Source organism: Otolemur garnettii, unplaced genomic scaffold, assembly GCF_000181295.1.
Source record: "Otolemur garnettii isolate 467f Iridium unplaced genomic scaffold, OtoGar3 scaffold00140, whole genome shotgun sequence".
NCBI classification, from domain to species: domain Eukaryota; kingdom Metazoa; phylum Chordata; class Mammalia; order Primates; family Galagidae; genus Otolemur; species Otolemur garnettii.
In genome coordinates this window covers 1,473,661-1,492,035 of record NW_003852535.1, presented here as the reverse complement: position 1 = coordinate 1,492,035, position 18,375 = coordinate 1,473,661, and the positions used below count along the sequence as shown (strand labels likewise).

Sequence of the window (18,375 nt, the reverse complement as noted above, 5' to 3'; positions counted from 1 at the left end):
CTCTCTCCATCCCCCCACCCCCATCTTCCTGCCTCCACATGGCTCTTCCTCACTCCTCCTCGAGTCCTATGGGATGCGACCCTGCACCAGTTGTCTGAGTCCTCCCTGTCTGCTCTTCCTCATGGGCCTCCTCACCTCTCACCTTCAATGTCCCCTCTCCCACAGCCAACCTGCAATCAGCCTTCCAAGCCCCTTCCCATGGCCATCCCCTCCCAAATCCTCTCACCCATGTAGCAGTTCCTACATAGCAGCCTATCATGTTCCTCCTGTCCAAGCCCTCCTTCCCACTGTTCTCTCCCACCCCACACGCTGACACCAAGTGGTGGTAACAATTCCTCAGCCCCAGACTGCACTGCACAGATTTCAGCTTTGTGTTTAATGAGGGGAAGAGGGCACTAGTGAGGGAGGAAGTATTCAGGAGGAAGGAAGCTATCCAGGGAGAAAAGTGTGAGGGAGGGAGATACCAAAAAGATAGAAAACGTTGTACGGAAAAGTTGTTTTTTCTTATTTTTTTCCGGGAGAACCCGCTTACACAGCTCTGTTTGTAATTTTTTTCTTCATGCTAAAATCACACGGCCTATTTGTTGATGTAAGTTGCCTGAATTCCGTGGTATGCTATCTTCTTTTTTAAAAAAAAAAAAAAAGCAAAAAAAGAGAAAAATCTAGAAAAAACCCTAAAAGATATTGTTGTTAGGTTTGTTTAAATGCTGCTGTTGTATCTGTTTTTAAAGCCTTAAAACAGTAGAGTTTTTTTTCCGTTTCTTTTCGATTTCCTTTCCTTTCTGTTCCTTTTGGTTTCTTAAAGACAAACAAAAGACCAAAACCCAGAGTCACAGAACCCGTGTGTGGGGTGCCCAGGGCATCCGAGCCGCTGCCCGCTTAAAGCGCAGAGCTCCGGCCGGCTGGCGGGCGGGCCCGGCCCGCTCTAGTCTCCGCCAAAGCCAATTGGAACCGATTTGGGTGTGTGAGGCTGTTGTTTCTCTCTCTGTGCCGGCCGTCTGCGCCCTGGCCCTCGCTGACGCCCTGTCTTTTCTCTTCTCTCTCTTGTTCTAGGAGGAGAGTTAATATTGCCCATTATCACGGAGGATTCCTTAGACCCCCCTCCCGTGGCCACCCGGTCCCCCTTCGTGCCCCCACCCCCCACCTTCTATCCTTTCCTCACGGGCGTGGGCGCCACCCAAGACACATTGCCCCCTCCGGCGGCCCGTCGCCCGCCCTCGGGGGGGCCATGCCAGGCTGAGCGGGACGACAGCGACTGCGAAGAGCCCATCGAGGCCTCGGGCTTCGCCTCTGGGGAGGTCTTTGACTCCAGCCTCCCCCCAACGGACGACGAGGACTTTTATACCACTTTTCCCCTGGTCACGGACCGCACCACCCTCTTGTCACCCCGCAAACCCGCTCCCCGACCCAACCTCAGGACAGATGGGGCCACAGGTGCCCCTGGGGTGCTGCTCGCCCCCTCAGCCCCAGCTCCCAACCTGCCAGCGGGCAAAATGAACCACCGAGACCCGTTGCAGCCCCTGCTGGAGAACCCACCCCTGGGGCCCGGGGCCCCCACGTCCTTTGAGCCGCGGAGGCCTCCTCCCCTGCGCCCTGGCGTGACCTCAGCCCCCGGCTTTCCCCATCTGCCCACAGCCAACCCCACGGGGCCTGGGGAAAGGGGCCCGCCGGGCGCAGTGGAGGTGATCCGGGAGTCCAGCAGCACCACGGGCATGGTGGTGGGCATCGTGGCGGCGGCGGCACTCTGCATCCTCATCCTCCTCTATGCCATGTACAAGTATCGCAACCGAGACGAGGGCTCCTACCAGGTGGACCAGAGCCGGAACTACATCAGTAATTCGGCCCAGAGCAATGGGGCGGTGGTGAAAGAAAAGGCCCAAGCCGCCCCCAAGACGCCCAGCAAGGCCAAGAAGAACAAAGACAAGGAGTATTATGTCTGAGCCCCTGGCACGGCACCCACTGCCAGCCGCCCCTCCCAGGAGGGCCCAGGAGGAGGGTGCGGTCCTCTCCCTGCCGGGGCCTGGGGACCCTCTCTCTGGCTGCCTCAGGCTTCTCTCACGAAGAGGAAACGCAAAAAAAGAAAAGGAAAAACCCCGTGCTCGCCCCCTTCCTCCTGCCTTCCGCAGGCGGCCTCTCAGTCCTGGGGCTGGCTGTCCCTCAGCTCTGCACCCGCCAGGCAGGGCACGTGCTCACAGCCCTGGGTTGATTTATTTTTTTAAGGGGGGTAGTTTTATTTTGGTGGGGTTGGGCGGGAAGGAAGGCTGGGTGTTTTGTAAAAGTGTCCAATATTCGTCCTGTTAATTTTCCTCGATTTTTCTTCTTCCTCCCTCTGTCCCTCCTGCCTTCCTTCTCTACCCAAGCCCTCCAGTCCCCATCCCAGGCTTGCTGTGTCTGTCCCTACCCTCCTTCCCCACTTCTCCTTTTTTGTGTGTCTGTTTTCTCCCTTCCTTTCCTCTCTTTGGGTTTCCAGAGTTGGTGGGAGAAGGGCGGGAGGGTGGGCCAAGTGGCCCAGTGGGTGTTCAAGGCGTGTGGGGGCAGGGGACTGTCCCCAGTGTCCCAACACTGCCTGGTGCTGCCCAGGGAAGGGGCTTGGGCCTGGCTGAAGGCCTGCTCTGTGTGTGCTGCCGGGCGACGTGCATTGATGGGGAAGCTGCTGGAGGAGCAGGGGTGGGGGGCGGGGGGTGGGAAAGGCAAATGCAGATATATATTAAAGACAAATACTCTAGATACCACGAGCAGCAGCCTGTGGCACCCCTTGGGCGCGGGCAGCAGGGAAGAGGAGTGAGGCGTTGTCCGCGGACTGCTGGGGTCATTCTCTGCCCACGGGCTCCCTGCTCCCCCAGTTTTTTTCTCTCTTTGTTAACAAATGTGTCTGAGTCTTGGAAAACACCCCAACCCCGGAAATGTGTGGGAAAAAGAAAACAAAAACTTTCCAAATTCCAACGGTCCTGTGCAGTTTTTGGGGGGTGGGTGCTCTAAGGTCCTGGCTTTGGGCTGGGGTCTAGACCTAAATTGGAGTCCATGAGAGCTGGTAAGTCACCCTCAGACCACTGGGCTGAATATGGCTTTGAGCTCTTGGGATGGCCTGTCTTTGTCTCACCCTGTTCCTCTGCTGGGCGGAGGACAGGGACAGGAAACATGGCTGATCTTTGGTCTGGTTCCACAGACCTTCGCTTCTCTGGAAGGCAGACAGTTCCCGATTCCTGAGGCTTCATGTTGCCCCTTGGTGGCTAGAAAGAGCCCACTCCTCTGGGGCAATGTGTACCTAATCCTTTCAACAGCCCTTGGAGAAGGGAGTGATTCCTGGGTGATTGCTAGGTTCCGAGAGCTTCTGAGGCTGGTCCCAGGTCTTAAGGCCAATCAATCAATGGCTGAGTCCAAGGGGCCTTCAGTTCTCCCTGACTCCAGGGTCTCTGTTCCTTCCCCTGTGCCTTTAGGGATTTTGGACCTTGGAATCTTCCCTACTCCCAAATCCGCTCTGTTTGGCTGTGGGTAGCTACTGGAACTGAAGCTGGAAACAGAGCTGGCCACCTCATCCACAGTGTTAACTCCTTCATGGAGACCTGGACAGGTCCCTGGTCCCAGACACATTAACAAATTAGTCTGTGTTTATTAAGCTCCTCAGCTGTAAGAACAGAGACCCACGTGTGCAGTGTTGCCAGAAGCAGAAAGTGAGGGTGGGTCTGGGTCTCGGGTGGGTTTTCATGCCTCTAGACACATGAGATGTGACTTAGCCACATGGTGTTACTCAGGGCTTCTGTCTGGATTCATCTGTCCTCCCCCTTCTCATCTCTCAGGCCTCCCCACCTGGCTCTGCTGCTTACGCCCCTGGCTCACTGTCACCCTGGCCCCCTGGCCTGCCCAATTCTATGTCATTATCTTTCATCCGTAGGTGACTCGATGCTGCCAGCTTGTTCTCGAGACATTTTCCTGTTCTAAAGCCTGGTCTACCTTTAAACCCAGACCCCTTGATGCCTGCAAGAGCCCCACCATTCAGCTGGGGGATGTCCCTTGGTGGAAGCAGCAGGTACCAATCTCCAGAGGGCCCAAGTTGGCCTCCTTTCTCTCTCTTCCTGCCCTGCATTCTGGAAGGAAAGCTTTGTCTTCAGACCCTCCCCACCATGGTGTCTTCTAGGATCTCTTGAGGTTCTTCCCCAAAGTCCTCTCAAGTGTGAGAACTGGTCCTCCCCTGCCCAACTCCAGATGTAGCTTTCTGTGGACTCAGTCCCTCCTTGCCCTCCTGAACCAGTCCTAGGGTGAGGCTTAGGCCCTGCCTGTCCCCCAACTGCTCACAGTCACCAAAGTCAGCTCTAAGCTCCTGTGGGAGTCTGGGAGAGGCCCTAACTTGGGGCAATCTTGCCAGAATGTCCTGAGGATGGGGACCCCTGGGGTCCTCTGCTGCTGTTCTCTGCCCAAGGGGGAGACATCTCAGGTTCCCTTCTTCCCACCACCACTAGGCAAAGAAAACAAAGATAGGTAGGCAGGAGCTCCTTGGTATCAGGGATAGAAGGAACATCCCTACTCCACAAATTTCTAGAATGGCTCTGAACGGGGTAGGGGGCAGTCTATCAGGGTAGAGGGGCAGAAAGATGGACAGTCCAGGAGTTGGAAGGAGAGGCCTCAGTCTGGCCGTATAACTGTTGGACTTGGTCTTTGTCTCTGCTCCTATCTCAAGGGCTTGCTTGTAAGTGGAAAGATCCATAGACCTGGCCATTGACTCAGTTTACTTATCTGTAAGAAACGGTCATCCTAGTCTTGGTTTCATCATCTTATGCTTCTGATGTTGAACTTAGCATCTTGGCTTGATCTGAGCTCCTCAGGGTCCGGCTAGCCTGGCAGTGACCCCAGGAGAGTCCCAGCAGCACCTGGGAGTGGCTGAGATTCTGGCACCCTGGCTCCTTGCCAGGTGGTCCTTGCAGGGTATGATAGGGGTTATCAGGGACAGGGGTTTAGGGAAGAAGTTCACAAACCTACCCTGGCCACAAAAAGCCAGCCAGTGTGGGGCTCTTGGTGGCAGCTACCCTCCTGGAGGCTGTATAGAGCTGAGGGGCCTGGTTCTGTCCCCTCCTCACATGTCCCTCTCTGTGAGCTTTCGAGCTTGGCTGGAGGCAGGAGAATGGACAAAGTGGGTCCCAAGACACTTTCCCCATCCTTAGTGCTCAATGCCTCTGTGACCATGGGGTGAGACAATGGGGCAGTTATGGGCTTTTCTTTTCCTCACCTGGTGTTCTCAGCTCTTTCACTGTGAGGTGCCCCAGCAGCTTCTGAGGTTGGGAGCCCCTGTAGTGCATACTGAGACAGAAGGTGTGTCCCAAGTGAAGGCCTGCCATTGTGTTGGGCAGCACCCCTGATGAGGCCTGTGACTGCTGAGAGAGCCCTCTTCTTGCTTTGCAGGGACCCACTCTGCCCAGTGATGCTCTCACTCCCAGGAGGGGACAGGGCTGGAGGCCTTCCCAGCCTCCAGGTCCTGTTGGCCTAATTGAGGGGTGACTTGTTGAAGCCCTTAAGTCCAGGTGGCACCTGTAGCTCAGTGAGTAGGGCACTGGTCCCTTATACTGAGGGTGGTGGGTTTAAACCCGGCCCTGGCCAAACTACAACAAAAAATAGCCAGGCATTGCGTCAGACACCTGTAGTCCCAGCTACTCAGGAGGCTGAGGCAGGAGAATCGCCTATGCCCTAGAGCTGGAGACTGCTGTGAGCTGTGACGCCAGAGCACTCTACTGAGGGTGACAAAGTGAAACTCTGCCTCTTAAAAAAAAAATAAGCCATTAAGCCTTAGGTCCTGGAAAGACTGGGAGCAATGCCTCTCAGAATGTGGACATCCCTGACTCACTAGGTGAACTGGAGGGCTACCCTGGGGGACAGGGGAGCCATCCCATACCGGCCCTGGCTTCTGCCTTCTGGAAGCTTCTGGACACCCTGGAGCCCCCAGAATGCTGAGGAAGAGTAAGAAAGGCCCAGGGTTTCGGCCAGGCAGCAGATAGACAAAAGATAGGAACTGCAGGGCAGGGCAGGACATCCTCATTTTTAGACACTTTACAAAAAAAAAAAAAGACAAGAAAAAGAAAATCCCCTTTGCTGCCTCTTTGCCCTGAAGGTCTTGGGGTGGTCATAAGCCGACAGCCAAAGGATATGACTCCACAGAGGCTCACAAGACCAGGCCAGGGAGTGGTCCCCATCTTGTGGGGACAAGGAGCTGTGTGTGCATGTCACTGGTTGGGGGTGCACGGCCCTGGGCTCAGTTGCCTGGAAGGAGTGACACAGGCAAGGTGAACCCAGGAACCATCTGAGCATGTCCACAGGTGGCTCCTAGCTGCTTCCATGTCTCTGCTGCACTGCGCTGTGTTTCGTGTGAGTGGGGCCAGTGGGCCCCATGGGATCTGGCTCAGTCTGAGAGGAATGAGGCCCTGACACTGTTCTAAGGACCATCACTGGACACCTGGGTTATGAGGCTGGGTGAGGGGGAGGATGGGGGTCTTGCAACCAGAGTTGGGCTCTGGAGACCTACTGACTAGAGTTGGACTCCTGATACCTCCTAGCTGTGTATCACAGACAATCTGTGTCTCCAAGTCTCAGTTTTTCATCTATAAAATGGGGCACCATCTACCTCATGGGGTTCAGGAAAAGATGAAATGAGATGATGTTTTGAGGTCCCCAGCACAGTGCCTGGCTCGCCACAAGGGCTGGAAACAGCAGCACCTGCAGCCTGGCATGGGGCAGGAAACTGGCTTGGGAACAGCCCACCCTGGCAAGGAGGCCCTGCACTTTCCTCCTTCCCTAGACCCTGGCAGGTACCAGGTGCTCATCACTGGTATGGCAGGAGTCTTGGGGGGTTCCTTTATTCGCTCTTTATTCCATCCTCACACCAGTGCACCTCCAGCCTTGTCCTAGGTGGGAGCAGGGACATAGGATATTGGGACCACTTCACCCCTCTGGGAACTTGCAGGCTGGCAGGGTGATCATGGTGCAGCAGTGACTGTGAGTGAGAGTTTCATCATTACCTCCAGCCTGGCCCTGGACCCCTGAAGGTGGGTCACTGTCCTGGGTATCGGAGGCTGAGTGGAGTTTGTTGGGTGTGAGGACTATGTTAAGGGCATAGCGGGCGTATGGCTGGGGTGTGCACAGGAGTGGGGAGGGGCCAGAGCAGCCAAGATGGGCTGCCAAAGGCCTCCATGTGAACCTGAGGAGCTGAGACCACTGCTGTTGTGGAGTCAAGGGAGGTCTTGGCCACGGGTGATGGTCAGCTCCCAGCTTCATGCAGGTGGATGGGTGGACAGTGGGCAGTGAGAAGCATGTTGTGAACAGGGCCAGCCCTTCTCTTGGTTTTGGCCTCTGTCCCTTTCCCAGCTACCAGAGAGGGTTGGAGTGATGGGTACATCCTGTCAACCAAACTGCTCTCTGCCCCTTGGGTGTTGAAGATGGCTCCTCATACAATGGGAGGGGCAGGGCTCGGCTGGAGGGGATAGCTGGTTGGGAGAGTGAGGGCCCCAGAGGACAGCCCCTGGAAACGAGGCTTTTGTTCTCCCTCTGCCCTCTCCAGAGGATAGAAGTCTCTTCTTCTTCTTCCTACACCTCTTCCTCCTCTCCTCCAAGCCATAGTGGGCTTCCAGGAAGCTAGAGCCGTGTAGAGTGCAGGACAGTGTGCCCCTGTGAACTTTGCGTGGCCTTCTTTACTGCCCTGTTAAGGAAGTGCATGGAGTTACCTCTTAGGGCGCAGAGTGACCCTGACCCTTTCCCTGTGCCCATCCTGAGGATTCAGGCTCTTGGAGCCCCAAGACTCGGCTCTCGGAACATGGTAGGGGTCGGGTAGGCAGTGAGAGCTAACTTTTGTGGTAGAGTCTGGGGCTGGTGAGGGCCCCTGACAATGGCCACCACATCCCAATGGCCCACCATCTCCCTCACAAAAGGCTACACACTCCCTTCCTCTTGGCTATTTGGAAGTGGACCTGTGCATAGCTGGGCCATCTGTGCCTCTAATGGTGGAATGAAGGGCAGAGGACAAAGCCCATACAATAAGTCAAAGACCCAGCCCTAAGTCTCCCTCCTCTCAAAGATGTGTAACACTGGGTCAGTCCTACCCTTCTCTGGGCCCCTGCTGCCCCCTCTGCCAACTGATGAGGGTGGGTGGCAGGCTGCCTTAGAGGGAGGGACAAAGGGTAATCCCAGGCTTGGTAATCCACTCACTGGTTCTGCAGGTCTTCGATGGTGTCAGGGAGCGGCAGGTTCCGGGTCTCAGGCAACAGCAGTGCGGCCAGGCCAATCAGCACTGGTACTGTCCCATATATCAGCAGGGGCAGTGCGGGCCTGTGTGTCCCCAGCAGCCGGACCAGAGGCCCCAGGCAGCTTCCCCCACGGGCTGCCATCTGGCCCAGGCCCACTGCCCTCATCCTGCAGGCACAGATGTGCCTGTGAGTGCGGGCTCTGCTTCCCCATGGCCTTGACCCTCCCACCTTGGCCCTAAGAGGCCTACAGGGTCAGGCTGGGTGGGGACACACCTGAGTGGCCCTGAGACCACAGGGGAAGATGCATGACATGACCATTGGATCTGAGGGAAGACACCCTTCCTGGCCCCCAATCCTAGGGCACCCCTCTCCTGGGGCCCAGGTACGGTCTCACCTGAGCACTGTAGGGAAGAGCTCGCCACAGTAGATGGTGATACAAGTAAAGGCAGTCCCCATGCAGCCCAGCCCCAGAATTGCCAGGGCTGAACGTAAAGCCCCCAGCTCTGCGGACAGGCACAGGGTTAGTGCAACAGTGGGGTCCAGGGCTGGACAGGGGCTTCAGCCCAGTGGCTTCTCGCTGAGTATTGTGAGTCACCTCCACCTGGGTATCCCAGATTACCCTGTCCTAAGTGACCTCATGCCCCCCCATCTGCTCCCACCAGGCCCCCAGACCCAGACCCTGCAAGTCATCCTCAACCCAGTCTCCTTCCCTGCAATCCATCCCTCAGAACTCAGCTGATTTCCACACCCTTTCCCACTGTCCTGTGCACTCTGACCCACTGACCTCTCCCTACCACTCCCAGTAGACTCCTTCCTAACTGGGCCCTGCTATAGTCCAGCCCCTGCCCGAGGTCTTGGCTCCAGCTCCGGCCCCCCACGTAGGGAAGCCTTGGGCTGGGCACTTGCTCACCATGGGGCACCAGCACGTTGCCCAGGATGCAGAGCCCTGACAGCATCAGGGACAGAGCCTGCAAGGGGCGGCGTCCCAGGCAGCCCAACAGCAGCAGGGAACCGATCTTGGCTGGGATATCCACCACCCCCACGAGCCCCTGGAGCAGGAAGATGTTGCTGCCCAGGCCCTGCATGTCCATGACTAGGCCATAGAAGGTGAAGCCAAAGGCGAACCTGGGGATGGTGGTCAGGGGTCAGTGTGGGGCGTGGGCTGCTTGCTTGGTGTTTCTTCTCAGATCGGTGTCTGGCCCTTCTGCTGCTGGCTCTATGTGGGGGGGAGATTCTTCCCCTACCACCCCCTACATTGATGTGGTTTCCCATTGAGTTTGGTTGATGGGAGCTGTGGAGAAGTCAGGGTGTTCTCTCCCTCTCTGTTTGGGGACTTTGTCTGGGAGTGACTGTGTCCCTTCCATGGCTTCTGCTGTCACAGAACAGGCCCTCCATCCATGGTCTTTGGGGAGGGGGTATTGGGCCCTGGGCTCTGATAACTCTTTCCCTCCTCCTGTCCCTCTGACCGGAGGGGATGTGCCTTCCTGAGATGCTGTTCTTTGTGTCACCCCACTGTCCTCTCCCACTTATTTAAGCCTGGGTGCTGTCTCCTATCTGGGTGTGACTGATGGGAGAAATGACTGCTGAGGCCTCCTTGAGAGGTGCTTTCAGGCTGGTGGGATCAGCAAAGGCCTAGGCCCTACAGCCGGTGCCTGGCTCCAGGTCCCCTGCTGCTGGCAGCCCGGGGCTGGGGCTTGGGTGGGGGTGGTGAGGGGTGGTTACCAGCACAGTGTGGAGAGGCAGGTCCGCAGGCGCAATTCTGGTGTGTGCAGCAGGCTGCCCAGACTGGAAGGAGCCTGGTTCATGCTCAGGTCCTCCTGCATGGCTGACAGCAAGACCTGTAGAGTGGGGTGGCTATTGGCACTGGGGGTGCCAGGCAGGTCCTCCTCCCCTAGACCATATTCCCAGGGGGACCTGAGGGTTCAAGGGGCCAGGCCTTGGGGAGGGCCTAGCCCTGCCTCACGTCAATGGTCAGGGTGTCCCCTGCTGTCCTCTTTCCATTGATGGCAGCCACCCTCTGTAGCTCATGCAGGCCACGCTCAAGCCTGCCAGTGGTGAGGAGCCATCGTGCTGACTCTGGCAGCCACCTGCAGTGGAGAGGGCATAGGATGGCCACTGTCTGTGGCCCCAGGAGCCTGGCCTACTCCTGCCTTACTGCCTTCTGTCCCTTCTGCCCACAGGGGTGGCCTCCCTGGTGTCCACAGGCTCCAGGCTCATGGTGGCTGAGGACTGTGGACAGGCAATGAAGGGCACTGTGGCTTGTGGCAGCCACCCTGTTGTCCCCTTCTACCTTCCTCCCAAGACCACAGTTCTTGGCCTGCCTTACCAGGAACCAGGCCTGCAGCCCAGTAAGAACCCCCAAGGGCTGTAGGACCTTGGTCTATGAGGCCACCAGGGTTCCCCACTGTCCTGGTATCTCCCATGTCATATGGTCCTTCTGTCCAAATTTTCCTGTTGCAAATAGCTCCACACCCCCTGGGGCTTGGGCTGGGAGCAGGGTCTCTGACATCACCATCTCCCTCCGTGTGTACCCAGCCAGCCACCAATTCCCATCCCTTCATGCATTCCTGTGCACCCCTCATGGCTGAGCCTCACACATCCCACCCCCTCTGCTCTCTGTGGCAGGACCCAGCCCCTGGCACCAACCTGGCATCATCACCCTCAGCATCTCTCCCAGCCCCTGTCCAGAGTGCTAGCTCCACAGTACCCCCTACTCTGCACTGCATCTGCTTTTAGGCCTTTGTACATGAAAGTCCCCAGCCAGACATACTGTCCCCAGGGAGCCCCTGGGAGGGGCTACCGGCTTCATGTCCACCAGGGCCCTGAGCCCCTTTGGAACTTGCAGAACAGGGTGCTAGTATCAGTGTAGGAGAACTAGAGGGGTCCCCCTGAATTTGCATTGCTGACCTTTGCCCTCCATCCTCTATAGTCTTGTTACCAGAGGCCCCTGGCAGGCGTGATGGCCTCTCTGCAGAGCCACTGCCTGAAATGTGCTCACCTCCTGCTCTGAGGAGTGACTGTACTTTAATTATTACTCCTTGCCAGCTGCTGGTGTGGGAGAAGTTTGTGAAGTCAGCCCTCCTACTAGTGTGGCTATAGGCACCTGCCCTCCACTGGGTCTCTGTTGTGCTCCTTTCTGCGGTGGCCACGATGGCCAAACGATGACTAAGTGCAGGGCTTGTACATGAATGAGCCAGGATCAGCCAGCTATTTGTTGGATGGATGGATCCAACTCACTCATCCAGCCATTCATCCATCCATCTGGCTATCCACCCAATAAATACTATAGCTTTATGTGCCCACCCTGTGCCTGGGGCTTGGGAAGCGTCCTGCTTGATTATTTTGGAGCAATGCAGGCACTTCCCAGCCTCCCATACCTGCCAGCCTGTGTGGGGACTCTGGAGTCTGCTCTGATGACTGGGTCCTGTTCCCTGTCCTCTAGCAGACAGACATATGCGTAAATAATGTCAGTCTATGAGGCAGACTGGGGCTGTGCCCCATGTGTGTGTATGTGTTGTATCTTTATATTCCCCCAGACTGGACTGATGCTGCCATGCTTGGCATGGAGGAGGGGCTCAAGACACGAACCTGGCAGCATGGATGCCAACACAGGCAGACAGAGGAGAGAGGAACAGGCTGGGAGGTGACAGGAAAGGGGAGTGAAGGAGAAGGCTGAGTAGGAGGGCCCTGAGTGGGCTGGCTGAGCACTGTGCCCATGTACTTCTGGCCTACGGTATCCCCAGCCCTCTGTCCCAGGGAAAGGATAGTCTCCCATTCTTCTAGGTAGAGAGTGAGCAGGGTCTTCTCTGAGGTGGGGCATGGGGCACCCACCATGAATACACAAAGCAGAGGAATGAGGGGGCTGAGATTAACAGCTGCAGCAGGTTCCAGTCTCGCACACCGTAGGCCACTGCAGTTACCAGGACCTGGCCAAAGCTGAAGCCCAGAGCATTCAAGGTCATCACCAAGACTCGGGCCTGCGCTGACGTCCACTCTATCACTGCAAGAAGACTGAATGGGTTAGCTCTGGAACCGGCATAGAGGCCCCCCACCTCCACATGGCAGCAGGTCAGGGACCTACAGAGAGTGGCCGTGTTCATCATGACACCCACGAGGGCACAGGCCAGCAGGAACCGTAACAGGCAGTACACGGGAAAGGTGGGGGCGAAGGCTGTCGCAGTGCTCAACACAGCCATCTGAAGGTAGCTCCAGGTCAGCACCAGCTTGCGCCCAAACCTGTGGCACACAGCAGGAGGGGGTGGGGTTTGTGGCATCTTCCGTGGACCACTGAGAACCTGCTTGCCCGCTGAGCTAAAGTGGGTACTGAAGGCCTCCCAGGGCCAGACCCACATTCTCCACCTAAGGAAGACTCACAAGCTTAAGGAGGTCAGAGCCCAGGGAGTGCTCAGTGGGCCCAAGTCTCTGTCACCAGGGGCTCTCAAGCAGCAGCTAAAGGCGGGATTTAGTGGCAAATGTTTGACTTGGTGAACCCCAGGCTCAGAGAGGGTATGAGACTTGTTTAGGCAGCACAAGCACAGGGTGGCAGGTCAAAAGCCCACACCTGGCAAGTAGAGAACTTTTTAGACCTGGCTGTGAGAGGCCAGATTGGGGTCAATTAGGGCCAGAGGCCTCAGAGAGCAGGGGCAGTGAGGGAATGGGGGCCTGCCCCAGACCCCCGGTACTGACCTGTCTGAGGCAGGGCCATACACAGCAGCTCCCACCAGCATCCCAGCCAGGTAGATGAATTGGGCCATGGGCTTCAGAGCCTGAGAGTCACACACTAGGTCCCACTGGTGGGAGAGGAGGAGGACTGAGCTCATGAGGATGGGGCTGCCCTGGTGAGGGACAGGGGAGATGGATAGGAGGCCCCCAGGGAATTGGGCATGGGTGGCTGGCCTGGTGACTTCTAGGTGACTTAGAGTAGGGTCCCATGGAATAGTGATGACACCCACAGGTGTAGCATCCTGCCACCCCTTGCCTAAGGCCTATCACCCAGTGGGTCTATAGCCTCACTTGCCCCCTTCCCCTTCTCTGTGGTGGCCACCTGAGCTGACACTCCTGGCTCCTCCCCCAGAGACTGCTTCTTTCCTGCTCTTTACAAAGAGGCCCCTCCCTCTGGCCTTGACTGATGTCCATCTGGGAAGCAGCCTGGGACTGCCCTGTACCCAGTAAGTTTTGGCCTTGGAAAATCCAGTGAATGGTTACTGAGTCCCCTTGTGACTGATTTGCCTGGAGTCACAGCTGAAAAATGCCCAGGGCCTGGACTGGGTGAGGCCAGAGAGACATCCAGGTGCCCATGTCCAGAGGTGCCCAGTCAGGTGCCCCTGGCACTTCCAGGAGCCTGGGAACCAATCCTTGCCTATAGACTGATTTCTGTCACTGGGTCTCCAAGAGGACCATGTGGACACGGAGGGGCTAAAAGCTGGCCAAGAGTGAGGGGGCTCTGGGGAGGCATGTCCCTCACAGGACAGGACCATTTTGTGTCCAGTCAACTATGATCTGTGACCCTGAGCTCTAAGGTGCCAGGACTGGAATGGGTGGGGGAAGGGGAGGCCCTCACCTTGGTCACGATGGTGGAGGTGAAGGTGCTGTGGTCATAGACCCAGCCGTCCAGGCATGGCTCCGTGGCTGCCTCGCTCCAGTTGGTGGCCGTGGTGTTGGTGTTCAGGAGCTGCCACTGGGGTTGGCGGAAGCGACGACACCTGTGGGGCTCGTTGTTGGGGCCAGGTGGGATGGAGATGGTCAGAAGAGTCCCAGGGTCCAGGACCTTGGGGACGCTGACCTGGGCTGTGTTGTTGTCCAGGAGGGACACCCAGCAGCGGTGGCTGGGCACGGTGGCTGAGAAGTTCTCTATCATGCTGTGAGAAGTGACCCACAGAATGGGGGCCACCAGAGCCACCGTCTGGAGAGCCTGGAACCTGCCCAGGCCACCCACTATGTCTAAGAGTTCAGAAAATGCCATGGAGCCTGGCCAAGGGGCCCAGAGGTGGTGCCCACTTCACAGAGGCTGGCCCCGGGCAAAGGAGTTGATGCAAGGACTGGCTTGCCCCACAGGGTGCCCACAGCAGTTGCTCCCGCTGGGTGGCTGGTAGCATGTCAGAGACCGCCGGCTTTGCTGACTTGGGGCTTTCCAGGCATCTGTTCACTGGCTGTCACTCGGGACAAATCCAACTGAGACTTGTGGAGTGATCCGGAGGCCACCAACATCTCCCCAGAGACACAGCTGCTCCAAACCTCCAGGAAAAGCTAAATTTGGAAAGTGAAGAATGTGGAGATTGAAGTCACTCGAACTGGAATTAAAGTGTGACCAGGTAACACTTACGGAATAGGGTTTAGTAATCATTTCCTCGGTCAAAGTTTAACTCGGCCTTGAGGGAGGCATGGTTCAAAACCACAGTAACTTCTCTGGCCTTCTGGGGGTGGCACCAGCCTTGGTCTTTGACAGGCTGGTGGAGGAGGGGTTGCTGGGCTGTGCCTGCCCACCCACCCCTCCTAGTCAGCACCTGCCCTCCTCACAGGATGGCTGATCCAGGCTGGAGACTCTCCTGATCTGGTGCTGGGGCAGCTGTGTGGGCCTCTGTGTGTGGCCAGTGTCAGCGGCAGCCATCCCAGTCCCCAGGCCTCTCAGACTGTAGCCCATCACTGACTTGCTTCTACTCACCTGCTGTGGTTGGTGCCTGACCCATTCCCCCTCTGCGGCTACTCTTTCCTGAGCTCTATGGAGCTTCCCAAGGTCACCGGGCACCCTGCAGACTCCCCAAGCTCAGTGTGCCTAAAGCTGCCCAGACTCCCCAAGCTCAGTGTACCTAAAGCTGCCCGGGGTTCCCTGCCCCTCCCCAAATCTACTCCTCCACGGCTGTGGCCTCCTGTTTCAGGTCACTATACCGGCTCAGGTATTTGGCTCATTTGCCTCTAAGGTTTCCTCTTTCCACCTCTCCTGGGTGTCATCTTCCTGGGCTTCCTGCCTTGACACTGCAAACCATCAGGCTAGTTCCTGCTTAAAACTCAGGGGGGGTCCCAGTCAATAATAGCACACATACTTACAGGGTAGGGGGCTGGGAGCATTATGTGCTGGGGGTCAGGAAGGGCTGGACCAGGACAGAGACAGCACCCTTTGGTTAGGACAATTAATTCTCCAGGCTAAAGAGCTAGAGAATACGAAACAGCCAAAAAAATGTATGTATACCTGTGTACACAGGTGTGTGCACATGTGTTCACATACGTGTGCATGTGAGTGTGGGTACAAGTGTGCAATGCAGCAACCATTTATTCTCATATGCTTTGGGCACAAGACTGTCCATTTGAGGAAAAGCTCCCTTCCCAAATGCTTCTTTTTGCCTTACCTACCCTTCCCTCTGCCCCTCCACATAGCCCACCAAGCACAGACTCTTACCCTCCTTGGACCGTGAACTCAACTCATCAACAGCTTCCCTCTACGTGCCCTGTGGTGGCTTGCTGGGGCCCTATCCGTGCTCATAGCTTGAACAGTGTCTCCAGGTCCACATTTGGGCCATATCCTGCATAGACTACAAGTTCCTCCAGGGAGCTCTCCTTGCTTATTCCTGCCTATACTTAAGGCTTAGCGTATCAGTGGGTCCCCATTTTCACCCTGTCCTTGCCAGTTCCCGGCAAGTAAGGGACCCCTTCTTTAGAGTTTCTTTGGAACCCAAAACTGATTGGGACAACAAATATAAGCTCCATGACTATTTGCTGAAGTGCATGAGAGGTTTTTAAAAACTTTTTTCACTTTTTCCTGATTATAAAATTAATTTACATACCTCCCCCCAAGCTTAGAACATGTTTAAAGGTATAACCAGGATAAAGATCACTCTTAAATTCACCAACCATTAATCATTATGTTTACCCTTTGGTATAAAGATATCCAGACTTAGTTTTAGTAACTGAGATGTTCAGCTTCATTAGTCTGGGCTACTAAATGAGCTTAACATCTCCTTTTGTAAAAACCAAAAGGAAAGCCTCTGACTATTAATTAGATGGTATTAACCTATTCATATTTACTGTGATTACTGACATATTTGGACTTACGATGTATTTTCTTGTTTACCATATTTTGTCTTTAAACCTTTATTTCCTTGTCCCTATTTTCTACTGAATCTATTGAGTTTTTTTGTTCTGTTTTTCCTCTGTCTTGCTTTGTCAGTTATATGTTTTATTTCTGTTATTCTTAAATTTGAACACACAAAGTAGGAGCTATTTTATGCCATTTCCTCTCTCCAAACCTGCTTCCTTCTTCCTTATCCTTTCTCTCAATAGATGGTCTTCTTTCTTATTTGGCTAAGTAAACAGAAGCCATCGGAAGCCAACAGTCTAATTCTCTCACCAGCCCACCTGGCTCAGAGCCCCCATTCCGCCTTCCCTCTGCCCTGTCTGTGCTCTCTCTCACCCACACCAACCTCACTGTGTGCCCTCACTGTGTGAAGGGGCCACTCCCTTCACCTGCTCATGTCTCTCTTCTCTCTCTGCCATTCGACTCTACTGGATAATACTCATCAATGTACAAATATACCATTTTTTCCTCTCCAGTCCTCTCTGTGAATCCCTTTTCCCTCTTCAGCTATTGCCTACCTTTTTGGCTTCTGTTTACAGCAAGATTCTACGAAAGTATTATTGAAACTTATCTCCAATGTCTCTCTTCTCATTCTTTATGGGATTCATTCCAACAAAATTTTTGCCCCTGTCATGCTGTCACCAATGGCTTGCACACTTCTAGATTCAGTGACATTTTCAGTGCTCATCTCACTTAAGGCCATCAGTCTCTGATCCTTCTTGCTGTGAAGATACTTTCTTCCCTGGGCCTCTGGGACACTCCTGGCTCTCCTGTCTCCTTGGTGGGTTTCTTCTCCTCTCCCCACACTTTTAACAGTGGGTGCCACAGGGCTCAGTCTGGGTCTTCTCTTTCTATCTTGTCTGTCATCTGGCCCAGTCACATCTTCATCCTGAACCTCTTCTTAGAGGTAGACTTTTAATTCAACTGCCTGATGTTATGTGCCCAGAGAACATCTCACTCTTAGCTTGGCCACAGGCGAGCGCCCCAAGTGTGCTTCTCTTCCGGTAATCCCCATCTCTGCTTTTGGAGACTCCATCCATCTGGTTGCTCAGGACAACACCCTGGAGTCATCTCTGACACTTCTTCTTCTTTTTATTTATTTATTTATTATTAGCCATCTAGGATTTGTTTTCTTTTCTTTCTTTCTTTCTTTCTTTGCACTTTATCGCCCATGGTAGAGTGCCATGGCATCACACAGCTCACAGCAACCTCCAACTCCTGGGCTTAGGTGATCCTCTTGCCTCAGCCTCCCAAGTAGCTGGGATTACAGGCGCCTGCACAACTCTGGGCTATTTTATTGTTGCAGTTTGGCCAGGGCTGGGTTTGAACCCAGCACCCTTGGTATACGGGGCCAGCGCCCTACCCACTGAGCCACAGGCGCCATCCTATCTTTGACTCTTCTCTTCCTTTCTTACCCCATACCATTCCAGGAAGCCCTGCAGGCTCTACCTTCACAGCCTGCCCACCACATGCTCTCTCCTCCACCACTGCCTCTGCTTACGCTGCTGTTGCACATCTCCTGAGTTGTTAGAGCGGCCTCTTCATTGTCCTTCCTTCTTCCATTTGTGAGCCTTGTAGTTGATTTTCCTCACATAGTGCAAGGGATTCTGTTTTACTTCAGTCAGACCACTGTCACTATTCTATTTCACTATTTTTCATGGTAGTCAGGGAAGTCCTTACTGAAAACAGGGATTCTTAACAAAAACCTAAAGGACGAGAGTCCAATCAGTTTTGGGTTCCAGAGAAGCTTTAAAGAAGGGGTCCCCTTACCTGCCAGGAACTGGTTGGAAACAAGGCCAGCAGGACAGTATGAAAATGGGGCTCCATTTATATTCTGAGGCTTAAGTATAGGCAGGAATAAGCAAGGAGAACTTATTCACAGAAAATATTCACTTCTGTGCCCAATACCTGCCAGCAACTCCTCATCTAACACAGAGTAAAAGCCAAAGTCTTCTCAGAGCTCTAAGATCATCTCCTCCTACACTCTAGCCCCATCAGCCTCCTCGCTGTCCCTTGGATGTGCCAGGTGCATCTCTGCCTCAGGGCCTTTGCACATGCTGATCCTCTAGCCCGTAGCCCTTATCT

General features: G+C 55.1%; 2 protein-coding genes and 1 long non-coding RNA gene across 11 annotated transcripts in view; 2 read left to right on the top strand and 1 right to left on the bottom strand.

Moving 5' to 3' along the window:
• The window catches only part of NRXN2 (neurexin 2), a 111,058-nt gene extending 108,115 nt beyond the window's left edge, over positions 1–2,943 (top strand). For 3 of the 6 annotated variants that reach the window (XM_023518522.1, XM_023518521.1, XM_023518523.1), the window contains one exon: positions 1,636–2,079. In XM_023518522.1, coding sequence (XP_023374290.1) covers positions 1,636–1,940 — 305 coding nt within the window. In that variant the 3' untranslated portion in view covers positions 1,941–2,079. Of the gene's footprint in view, positions 1–1,053 lie in introns of all 6 variants that reach the window. The other 3 variants (XM_003798613.2, XM_012810654.2, XM_003798612.1) reach the window with 2 other exon arrangements.
• A 3,880-nt stretch (positions 2,944–6,823) lies between these two features.
• Positions 6,824–14,663, bottom strand: SLC22A12 (solute carrier family 22 member 12). Of its 4 annotated transcripts, none has more exons than XM_023518488.1 (10): positions 14,545–14,663; positions 13,783–14,468; positions 12,909–13,012; positions 12,054–12,458; positions 10,186–10,309; positions 9,945–10,060; positions 9,133–9,347; positions 8,617–8,725; positions 8,185–8,388; positions 6,824–7,678 (listed from the first exon to the last, which is right to left on the bottom strand). In XM_023518488.1, the coding sequence occupies exons 2-10, from the start codon at positions 14,182–14,184 to the stop codon at positions 7,615–7,617; spliced, it is 1,743 nt and encodes a 580-aa protein (XP_023374256.1). In that variant the 5' UTR covers positions 14,185–14,468; positions 14,545–14,663; the 3' UTR covers positions 6,824–7,614. The 4 variants fall into 4 exon arrangements, with proteins under 4 accessions (XP_023374256.1, XP_023374257.1, XP_003798817.1 ...); XM_023518489.1 differs by lacking the exon at positions 14,545–14,663 and having other exon boundaries at positions 12,054–12,222; positions 12,304–12,458; positions 12,909–13,057; positions 13,783–14,521; XM_003798769.3 differs by lacking the exon at positions 14,545–14,663 and having other exon boundaries at positions 12,054–12,222; positions 12,304–12,458; positions 13,783–14,520.
• The window catches only part of LOC111728074, a 46,594-nt gene continuing 42,663 nt past the window's right edge, over positions 14,445–18,375 (top strand). Inside the window, exon 1 of the long non-coding RNA XR_002775483.1 lies at positions 14,445–14,533. This is a non-coding gene — a long non-coding RNA (uncharacterized LOC111728074). The remainder of the gene's footprint in view (positions 14,534–18,375) is intronic.

What these genes read in the sequence shown, in the direction of transcription:
- SLC22A12 (XM_023518488.1), bottom strand. Translation starts at nt 14,184, where the DNA reads ATGGCATTTTCTGAACTCTTAGACATAGTGGGTGGCCTGGGCAGGTTC. An exon ending in TATGGCCCTGCCTCAGACAG is followed by an intron (nt 12,459 to 12,908) that starts GTCAGTACCGGG and finishes TGTGTGCCACAG; the next exon opens with GTTTGGGCGCAAGCTGGTGC. An exon ending in TGCCTCTCCACACTGTGCTG is followed by an intron (nt 9,348 to 9,944) that starts GTAACCACCCCT and finishes CACCATCCCCAG; the next exon opens with GTTCGCCTTTGGCTTCACCT.